At 59.2% G+C, this 10785-nt stretch overlaps 1 protein-coding gene across 3 annotated transcripts in view; it reads right to left on the minus strand.

Moving 5' to 3' along the window:
* ZFPM1 (zinc finger protein, FOG family member 1) overlaps window positions 1–9748 on the minus strand; it is a 57525-nt gene extending 47777 nt beyond the window's left edge. Inside the window, exon 1 of one of the 3 annotated variants that reach the window (XM_084756901.1) lies at window positions 9615–9748. Coding sequence is in view for 1 of the 3 variants with exons in the window: in XM_084756899.1 (XP_084613025.1) it covers window positions 9104–9143 (40 nt within the window). In the remaining 2 variants the exon portion in view is untranslated. Of the gene's footprint in view, window positions 1–2802; window positions 3120–9103; window positions 9589–9614 lie in introns of those variants that run through there. The other 2 variants (XM_084756899.1, XM_084756900.1) reach the window with 2 other exon arrangements.
* Window positions 9749–10785: the final 1037 nt, after the last annotated feature.

The following is a 10785-nucleotide window of genomic DNA, read 5'->3' on the forward strand; positions in this document are numbered from 1 at the left end:
CCGGGAGGCACGATGGCTGAGGACAGGCCTGGAGCCCATTGGGCTTCTGAGTGCTGCAGGGCCCCCACAGCTGGTGAGAGTGGCTTTGCATGGGCACACTGACACTTACTGAGCCACCTAAGGTCTAACCAGGCACCACTACGGGGCAGCAGGGCACACAGGCAAAGCTGCCTGGTGAGGTTGCAGAGGCACCATGTCGGCTGCGCAAACAAGGCCATGCTGGTTCAGAGATCTGCCCGAGGGTGTGTGTGTGTGTGTGTGTGTGTGTGTGTGTGTGTGTGTGCGTGTGCGCACTGGGTGGGGGTAGGGGGCCCTATGGCTTAGGAGTCTCTGTACCACAGTTTGCTCTGAGTGGAGCCTGCTGGGCCTAACTGGGTCTGGCCGCAGTTTCAGCAGCTGGACATTTGGTGGCTACCAGCCTGGACTAGAGGCTGGGAGGGCCATGTCCTAAGAGTTGGCCACGGGCTCCCCTCTAGGGCCCCCTTCTTTCCACCCTCCTCCCTACCTTCCTTTTCAAAAACATAATTTATCTGTGTATTATCAAGAAATCCAGACACTTTAATCAGCGAGCTATGAAGTCAGAATTTCCATTCTTATCTGCGGGAGGAGTAGAAGGAGAGGAGATAGCGCGGATCGCTGGTGGGGAATGTTAATGGGCGAGAGCCCAGGCCGCTGGCCACCGAGACGTGGGTATCTCCTCCATTATCGGGCCGTATCTTGCCAACCATCGCAGTGCAGTAATGGGGCCAGTTCAACTTTCCGAGTTATCACAGGGGCTGAAACCTGCGCCGGAGGAGGCCAGCCCAGAGACAGTGCAGGGAGGACCAGGTTGCGGTTGCTCCAGGAGAGGGCTTGGCTGGCCAACTAGGTGAAGGCCTGGTGCCGATGGACTGTCCAGGCTCTGCCTTGGGAGTATGGGGATGTCCCTGTCCCTGGGCAGTTGTGCTTGGGTCAAGCTGGGTGTGGGACTCAATAGGGGAGACCAAGGCAGGAGGTGCTGTGGTGGCCTGGGAAGTGGAAAGGCCAACTGCCTAAAGCCAGTCTGCTGCAATTCTGATCCTTGCTAACACCTTGGCCCAAAGTCACACACAGTGGGGAGCAATGTTGAGACCAGAGCTGTTTGTGATGGAGAGCCACCCGCGTGCCTCAGGCTCGGGGCTTGCCTCCCAACCCCAGCAGCAATCAGTGGCCATTGTCCTCTCCCACCCCAAGCAGGCACATGGTGGCTCTCCCCCAGATCTGATCTTCAAACTCTCTAAGCCTTAGTTTCCCCATCTGGGCCTCGAGCCCAGGTCTGTTCAGCCTGGTAGGGAGCAGAAACATAGCTGGGCTGGGACACACTAGCATGTGCTTGAGGTGACGCCTGGAAATTGAGCTGAGTTTGGGGAGGCTGGATGAGGTCACCCACACCAGTGGTGCCCAGGGCTTTGAGCCTCAGTCTCCTCTCCCATCACAAATCTCTGGGTGCCAGAAGCCAGACGGGTCCTGGAGGGGTAGCTGCAGGCCCTGGCCCTCACCAGGGGCCAGTTCAGCAAGGTGGGGCTAGGTACCTTGGCCCTGAACAGCAATGCAATTCTGCACAGGGGAGCTGAGACCCCTGGCCCTGGGCTGCTTCCTTCCTCCCAGGGTGAGAGAGTAGGCAGCTAAGGCTAGTGTAAGCCCGCCTAGGGGCAGATGGGAAAGCTGTAAGGCTCAAAGTCAGATGCAAGGTGGAACTGTCTCAGGGCAGACAGAACTGCAGAGAGCCGTCCATCAGCAACAGGAAGAGGACAATGACCCCTTTCCCTCCTCATTGGCTCTAGAGGCCATGTCTCCTCTTTATTCCCTGTCTCCTGCTAGGTAGGCACCACAGCGCTATGTGTAGTGGGAAACAGGCTCAGTATGTTGAGACACACACATGAGGGCCCAAGAGGCCTACAGTGCACCCACCCTATGGTGAGAGCAGACAGGACTGCACATACCATGCCAGGCAGGCTCTATCTCCTTAGTGAGAGCACCATGCATGCCTGTGAGACCCTGGGGCAGCCTCTCTGATATTCCAGCTCTTGTGGGAAAACAAACAAACAACAAACAACAAACAACAAGACCCACCAATCCTCCATTTCTTCTGTGTGAAAGGGAGAGGCCCAACCTAAGGAAGTGCCCAGAGAGATGCCTAGGCATGTGGGGAGAGTACTGTGTAGACAGGGACACTCAGTGTGATGGGTGACACCTCCAGGGTCCGCTGCAGCCCTTGACCAGGCAATAGGAACCAGCCTATACCACATCGCAACCACCACTCGCTCCACAGATGGAAAAGCTGAGGCTTAGAGGTCACAGTAAGTTGGAGCAGGCAAGGAACAAGGGGTACTTGAGGTGCGTGCAGGGGAGGGGAGGGCTGCTGTTGTGTCTTGCCAACTCTGCCTACGGTCAGTGTCACATTCCTGCCCAGAGGGCTGCTGAGGAGGGAAGGAAAAGTCAGCTTGCAGACAGGCTCCATCCAGGGACAAGCAAGATGGCGGGGCTAAGCCTGTGGGCTACAGATTTCTGCTCAGAGACTCTCCACCCAGGCTACAGACCAGGCTTCTGTGGCAGTTGGCCCTGCAGTGCCTTGATGTTCTCAGTCATAACAGGGCCGGGAAAAGGCCACCAGGCGTCTGCATATACCAACATCAAAAGCCAGCAAGACTGGCAGTGTCTACCTGGTAACAAGTCACCCAGCACTTCAGTGTGCACCTCTAAGCTCCCCCTATGGCCCTAACAAGGAGGTGCTCTTATTAGGGACTGCAAGTAGAAACTGAGGTGGGTGTGGGGGTCACTTACGCACAGGTCTCCTGAGAAGCCAGGCTGAGCTGCTGCTCTTCGTGGGGAACCCCGCTCTGGCTGTTTGGCTCTAGGCAAAGGCTAGCCTGTAGCCTAGAGTTCAAAGGCAATGGGAGGCAATGTCACCAAGGGTCCTTTTGACTGAATCCTCTCTGAGTGGCTGCTGTTCCTTAAGTACTTATTGTATACCACTTCCACCTAAGTAGTGGGGTAGAGGTAGCCCACTGAGGGCTTGTGCTCTAGCTCAGACATGGAGGGCTCTGTTCAGGCCACTCTACATGCCGTGGACAGCTCCTTGGCCTCCCCCATGCTGGGGCCCCCCCACCCCTCCCCCATTCAGCCCAAGCCTTCTCTCCGTCACCAGGATACCAGCTCTTTGTAGAACTGGCACTATCCTGGGAGATCCAAGGGTTCCACTTGGCTGCCTGGATCCAGACCACAACAGAGTACGGAGGTGTGTGAAGGAAGGTCACAGAAGGTTCTACTCTTGTCCTCTCTGACAAGGGATCACTAGCTCACAGAGGGCAAAGCAACACACCAGGCTGCACAGCAATGACAGGACGAGGACCTCACATCTACCCCACGTCTGTGGGCCAGAGTCAGAGGGCTCTGTTTGTGACATGCTGAGATCTCACGGGAAGGAGCCTGGGGACAGGGATGCCCCATCCTGGATAAGCTGGAAACCACAGACCTGACCTGACCATGAAGAGAAGGAAATGAGGGGGGGGGCAGGGGGAGGAGGGAAGGGGGGAGGGGGGAGGAGGGAAGGGGGCAGTAGGGGAGGGACCACAGCTGTTTTTGGAGACAGGTACTATCACCCCCCCCCACACACACACACACACTGTGGGTGGAAAAGCAAGGTTTCTGCTCTCATAACAGCCTCTCCCACGGCCCTATGTGCAATAAGCACTTCCCAGCAAATATCTGGCTCTGGTAGGCTCAAAGAGTGGGACATGATGGAGTCAGGCTCCTCTTCTGAAGCCTGAGGAGCTGAGTGACAGCAAAGTTGTCCCAGAGTATGAGGGACAGGGCCTCAGAGCAGCCCTGTAAAAGCACAGAGGCTGGTGATGCCTGAATGGCGCTCTCCATGTCTCTCCTGGAGCATAAGCTGCCCCTACTCCATTGAGGGGCCACATGTACCTGTAGCCTGCAGGCAGTTGAGTTCTTACTTATGGACTGGCACCCCCACTAAGGGCACTTGGTGAGCCACAAAGGGATGGGTCTTGCCAAGGTCACATGGCCTGACAGATCGGAGGGGATGGGGTGTGTTTGACAGGATTCCTGAAGGTGCTGCTGTCCCTCGCTCTGCCACACCTTCAGCCAGAGGAGGTGTGCAAGGCGGTGTGTGGCTGTGGCCTCAGTTTCCCCATCTGTAAAATGGGAGCAGGGACCATAAGTACCTCCAGGCGGCCTCAGGGGGATGGTGGGCAGGTGGGCAGGAGCCAGCCATGGCCTGAGTATGGCCAGGCACCTCCATGTGGGCTGAGTCCATGGGTTTTGTGATACCAATCGGGAGGCAACAGCTGCCTCCGTGAGGCCTGTCGATGGCAGATAGGCCGGCCTGGAGTATTATTCACGAGCCGTCAAGCCCCGGGACCGTCTGGTTGGCATAGAAACAGGAGATAAGGGGCACAATTAATGGCATCACATTCCTCCTCCTTTCTCCCCAACTGACCCACTTAAATCGGTGCCATGCTGGGTTCCTGTGACCTCCGGGGAGGGGCCTGGACCAGAGGGACTGGGTCCCAGGCTCAGGCCAGGGTAGGTAGGGCTAGATGAGGCTTCCCCAGGGGCTGGCCTTGAATTGAGGCATCTCAGAGATGAGCATTAGGATGGCAAGAGGCGCTGGGAGAGGACCGCAGAGGCCTCCACTCCTCCCATAGGCCCACTGCTCAGATGTAAAGCTTGAGGACTGGGCCTGGGAGCAGGCAGAAGCCAGAGGGCAGTGAGATACCCTGATGGGGTTCCTGGTCCCAAGAGCAAGGGGCAGCATCCACTTTAGGCTTCGCTGCTTTCTGGGACACAAAGCTGATCTGTTAGCACTCATCCATTTCCCTTGCAGGGCCAATGATGGGAGCGTGGGGCCTGCGCTGGTTCATTCAGGGCCAGCACAGGGTGAGTACTTGGCTGTCATCCATGACCAGCGATGCTGCTGTCTTTACCCGCACGGTCCATCTATTGTCCCCTCGGGCTCCAGGAAGGTAGGAAAGCCACTGGCAGGTGGGATCAGAAGGCCCAGCGGACACCGGAGACTTCATTTGGGCTCCAGAGAGTCAAGAAAGGGTTTACCACAGAGTGCCTCCTGCCTTGTGCTCTCTGTATAGGCTCCATGCTTGCGCTCTAGTACGGCAGGACCAAGGACCAGGCCAGTGCTAATGACGAGGGCTTGGGACAGCAGGATCAAGGCTCTAGGGAGCAGGCTTTTTTTATTTGTTTGTTTTGTTTTGTTTTTTGAGACAGAGTTTCTCTGTGTAGCCTTGACTGTCCTGGACTGGCTTTGTAGACCAGGCTGGCCTCGAACTCACAGCGTTCCGCCTACCTCTGCCTCCCGAGCGCTGGGATTAGAGGTGTGCGCCACCACGCCTGGCTGAGGGAGCAGTTTTTAGTCTCTTGCTCACACTAAATTCAGAATGGCAGACACTGTCACAAAGCGCTGACACGGAGGCAGAGGAATCTCCAGGGGGTGCCATGGGCCACCAAAACCCTTGCAGGACCCCTCTGCCCCCCTATACTTACAAAGGGGAGTGGAAATGCTCTGTGTAGACTGTCCCTTCTAGGTCTATACAATGTAGCTAAAACTACCTAGCTGCTATTGGGTCTTCACCCCGGCTCTCCCAGGAATGGGGCTGTCCCTGCTGTCGGCACCATTGGCCCTGTGGGCGGGTGTGAGGTGTTAGAGGGAGCTAGCAGATGGCTTCTGAGCTTGGAGTGAATTAGTCATCTTGTGGCTACCAATAATTTGCTTAACTGAACTGTAAGAATGTGTGAAAACACCTCCTCAGACACAGGGCAGCTGCACCAGGTGGGACAGAGAGCCGAGCCCTAGACTCCTCCTCCAAGCCTGTGCTCAGTGATTTAGGTCTTTTAGCTTCTGGGATGACTAACTCCTGCCTGACCTGGGACTCCCTGTAGTCCTGAGTGCTTAACTTAATTCAGAGAGGGAAACTGAGGCCAGCTCTGCATGCTAGAACCTTCCTGACTTGGTTCTCACTTACTGGCACCTTGCCTTTGACATCACATTCCCAAAGAGCCCAGTTTTCCAAAGCAGGAAACTGAGGCCAGGTTACTATCAATGGAAGTGCAACCATGGCTGGCTATTCCTGATGGTCTAGAAGGCAGCTCCTGAGAAGTGGGAAGTGACCCCTGACTCTCGCCTGCCTGTGCCTCCTCTTCTGCTCCTTTGCTCATATTGTGGGTAGAGCATACAGCAGGCACTCACTAAATACAGAACTGCACACAGCAGGAGCACAATAAACACTTCACTGCACACAACACACAATGAGCTCTCAATAACCACTTGTCTGCGCAGGCAGATCTATACAGATCTCTTCCAATGTGGACCTGCAGGCAGGTCGGTGGAAAGCACCTCGAGATTTCCTTCAATAAAACTCCACACGAGTCACACCTAAGGGTTGCCAGGAACTAAGAACAACCCAGCAAAATCAGGGGAAACCACCCTTAGCAGGTGACAAACCGCCCTGGCCTCGGAGTGCCACCTAACTGGAATGAGGGGCGCGCGTCCTGTCTCTTCCCTTCCCTCAGGCGGCACTTAGTCAGTTTTCTTTCATTTTGATGGACTGTACCACTGGCCGCAGGGGGAAGATCAACTTCTTGCCAATTAGTTGTGTTTGGGGAAAGTGTCCTAGACGGACACCCCCCCTGTTGTTACCTCTTATGCTGCCCAGGCCCCCTGCTGCTGCCGGACGCCCCCACACTGCTGTTGCCTCGAACCCGGCGGGGCCTGGTGGCCTTAGATAAGGCCTCTTATCACTCTTGGCAATCGCCATTGGGCGGACTGGCCCACGCTTAGGCCCCCACTTATCAGAGCTTACATCGACTAGGCGGGAGGAAAGCTGGCGGGCCGGGGCACCGGGGGTCCGGAGCTACACCCTGCCCCTCGCCCCCTCCAGGGGCCTGGCCTATCATGTTAGCCATCTGGCTTGCTAAGGCCGCGCTCCTGACTCACCCTCCCCCTTCTCCCACGTTTGAAGTTAATAAATGGAAACGCTATCGCGGCTGCCATCGGTTGCAAGCGTTATCAGCACGGCACATCTATCTTTGCGCAGAACAAAAGGCGCACAGAGGCGCGGGCAGCTGCAACCCGGCTTTGGTGGGGGCGTGGAGGGCGTCGGCCCCTAGAGCTCAGCCTGCTTCTTCTTACCCTGAGACCCGCCACAGGTGAGGCCAGGGCAGCAGGCGCACAGCTGTGAGGGCCTCACGCACGGCCTTGGGCTGAGAGCGGGCGGGCGAGCCGGCGCCTCCGCTTGGTGACAATCAACCTTCGCATCTTAACGCGTTTAGATCTGCTAGGGGGAGGAGGAGCCCAGGCCACGAGTTGCAGGGAGGACTCAGGGGCCCGCCCGGCCCAGGCCTGCTCTCCTCCTCTGCTCAAGTCATGGGGCACTGTGAGGGGGTCGGAGGGGCTCTCCTGCACAGTCCGGGTCCTGGTTCTCAGAGTGCGGGGTTTTGCTGACCCAAGTGGGTTGGGCTCTGCTGGGCACCCGCGGGCTTATCAGTGCTAGCGATCCGTTCCCAACCTGAGATCTCCCTGCCCTAGCTATCTGAATTTCTCATCAAGCTGAAACACACACACACACACACACACACACACACACACACACACACACACACACGCTCACGCACACACACACGCGAGAACAGAACCCGGCAGAGGCGCATAGGGGAGGAGGGGAAAAAGAAACCAGAGAACCAGCACAGATCGGGACCTGTGGGTGGCTTTAATACTTGAGTTGACATGATTAGAAGGAGACTTTCGGAAAACAGGTCCGGCTCGCATTTGGGGAGTCGGGTTACCAGAACCCAGATTCCTGCCTCGTGCCCCTCTCCTTGAGACTTCAGTGGGAGGGACACTTTTCCAAGCTAAAATGCACATTGGGACCTGGTGGCAGTTGTCACGTAAGTAGAGGAGGCAGCTCAGGCATCTGGAGCTGGGAAGCCGGATGCGTCCCCCCCTCTCCCGTCACCTTGTGGGCAGCCCAGATGACCTGTTCCTCCCGCCAGGGGAAGCTCCAGGGAGGAAGCCCCGCGCCCTGTCGGGAGAGGCGCGAAGTTATTATTGGTGTGGCGTGGGGAGGAGCTCTTCCTGTGTGCTTACTCGCTTCCAGTGTAGCCAAGTGGCCCCCGCAACCTGGGGGCCCAGGGAGCATAAGAGGTTCTTATTGTGGGGGCATGGGTGAGGTAGGAGTACAGGGCCTCCCCTGCTCGGGAAAGTGCGAGAAACTTGGACGTACGGTGGAACAACGCTCGAGTCCCTGAGGTTCCTGGCTGGTTCTGAATAGCCCCACGGATGCGAGGGTGGAAGAAGAGGTGCCCATGGGCACACAAGGGCACCATTTGCCCGCGTAACGTTGTTAGGGGCACTTTGGTGGGTCAGCCCTCCACATGTCCCCAAACAGGCAGAGGTCGGATCGAAACTCCAGAGCCCAGGCGGATAAAGGGGTTTGGTCAGCCAGTGTCGAGCGCCTTGGTTGCAGCAGCCTCTACCACCTATCCCCGCAGCCATGCCGCTCTGCAGCCAAAGCGCTGCGGTGGGCGCCGGCCGGTCCCCGCAGCCTTGCGTTCCCCTTACTCTCAGGTCTTTCTCCTTCTGCCTCTAGATACAAAGCCTGGGAGAGTCAAGCGCGCCAGATAAGATCACAATTTCAGCCCGTCCCGACAGAGCGATCTTATCAGGATGGGACTTGCAGAATGGAATATTTTAAACTTTATCTGAGCCCAGATCGGGGCCGCCCTATCGCCGCACCATCTCTGAGATGCGGGGGAGGTGCAGGCCGCGAGGTGGCCCGGCTCTGCCTGAGCCGCGCCCCCAGCCACTCTCCTTCCGGCTCCCGGGACCCACCACCCTCTCCGAAGCCCGGACCCCCTAGGTGCCCAAGCCGAGACGCGGGGGCCCTGCCCGCCGGCAGAGATTAGATTACGGCGTGCTTGGCACTCTGCGCGGGGGGCGCGGCTTGGGGTGAAGGTCGCGGGCGCAATGGGGCTGGTTGGCCGCGCTGGGACGGCGCAGGGCGCCTAGCGCGAGCTGGGGTCCGGCGGGCACCGCGGGCAAAGTTTGACTCACGCTTGATCTGCCGGGGATTGCTCTGTTTCCTCCTGGACATGTCTCCGGCGCCGCGCGCCCTCGCGGCGGCCGCCTCTAGCCCCTGGCGGGCAGCGGCGGGCGGCAGGGGCGCGGTGGGGTGGTGGGGCGGCTCATGCCCCCGGCCGGTGGGCTCCACGGCTGCCTCGGCCCGCGCCCCCAGCCCGCCGCGCCGCGCGTGGGCCGCCGGCGCCGCCGCGGAGGTCCGAGGCCACGGCCCTGCGCTCGGGCGCACGGTGTGCCCGGCGGGCGGCGGGCTGGTGGCGGCTTCTCTGCTCCGGCGCAGTCGCCGCCGCCGCCGCTCAGCTTTTCTCAATGGAACCTGCGATCCGTGAGCGGCGATCCGGCGGCCGCCGCCAGGGCGCTCCCGGCAGGCTGGCCTGGAGGGCGGGGCTTTCGCGGAGCTGGAGGCTGGCCCCGCCCCCTTCCCGCTGGTCCCGCCCCAAACTATTGCTCATCCCTTCTCTGCTTGCTGGGGCTTCCGCGTACTCACCAGCCTCTGCCTGACCTTCTTTCCCGGCGCGGGCTCCACCCCTCTTCCGTCCTCCTCACATTAGCCCCGCCCCTCAGTCAATTCCTTTCGCATCCATCCCGCCCCTCAGCCTATCCTCCTCACGTTGATCCCCGCCCCTCAGCCCGTCCTCCTCAAGTTGACCCCGCCCCTCAGCCCAGCCCAGCCCAGCCCAGCCCATCCAACTCACACTGACCCTGTCCCTCCGCCACCATATCACACCGACCCCGCCTATCAGTCGTCCTCATGGTCCCTGCCTCTGATTCGTCCTCACATTGCTCTTGCCCCTCAACCATTCAGCTCATATCGATCCCGCCCCTCAGGCCGTCCTCCTCACATTGACCCTGTCCCTCATTCTGACTTCTTCACATTGACCCCGTCCCTCACTCAGCTACACTTCTCATGTTGACTCTGCCCCTCAGCTCATCCTCCTAGAACACAGCCTCCGCGGTCCTCACGCTGACCCCGCCCCTTGCTCCTCCTTCCCACGGGCCCCGCCCCTGTATTCCCGGCCGCCCTGTGCTGGCCCCGCCCACAGCCCGGTCTTCCCAGCGCTGGCTCGGCCCACGTCTCGTCCTTTCTTACCCTCGCCCCGCCTCACAGCCCCGCCCCCTCTCTGGCTCCGCCTCTTCCCTGTAATCCTTCTCGCAAGCCTGGTCCTTCCCCGCCCCCAACCCCGGCCTTGCCCAACCAAGTGTGCCGGGTCCTCAGCCCAGTCCTCACCTCCTCCGGGCTGGCCCCAGGCCGCCCCTCGCCCTGCCCCGCATTCCCACCCTCCGATCTAGGTAAACCTCTAGCCTCCTTCGCTAGCTCCTTTTTCCTGAGGCTATGTCCGCAGGCCTGTTTAGAACTGGGAGACCTGGTCTGCCCAGCAGCTCAGCAGCCCAGGCCCCTGGCCTGTCCGGCCCTGCCCCTCCTCTCGAGAGCTCCGCCCCCACGGTCTAAGCTGTGCTACCCTTTGCCGCTGTGCAGCCTGCAGTGGGGTCCGGATTCTGAGGCCTGTGCTGGGCTTGGAGTGGGACAGAGGTTCTGATCCGGAAGGAGGCTTCAGTCTGAGACTTTTGGAAGCAGCTTCTGATGGCTGTGGCCTCAAGTGGTTCAGCTTATTCCTAATGGGGTGGGGAACCTCAATTTTTCCCTCTTGAACTCGGAC

The sequence above is a fragment of the Acomys minous genome, assembly GCF_964271855.1.
Source record: "Acomys minous genome assembly, chromosome: 14".
Lineage (NCBI taxonomy): Eukaryota > Metazoa > Chordata > Mammalia > Rodentia > Muridae > Acomys > Acomys minous.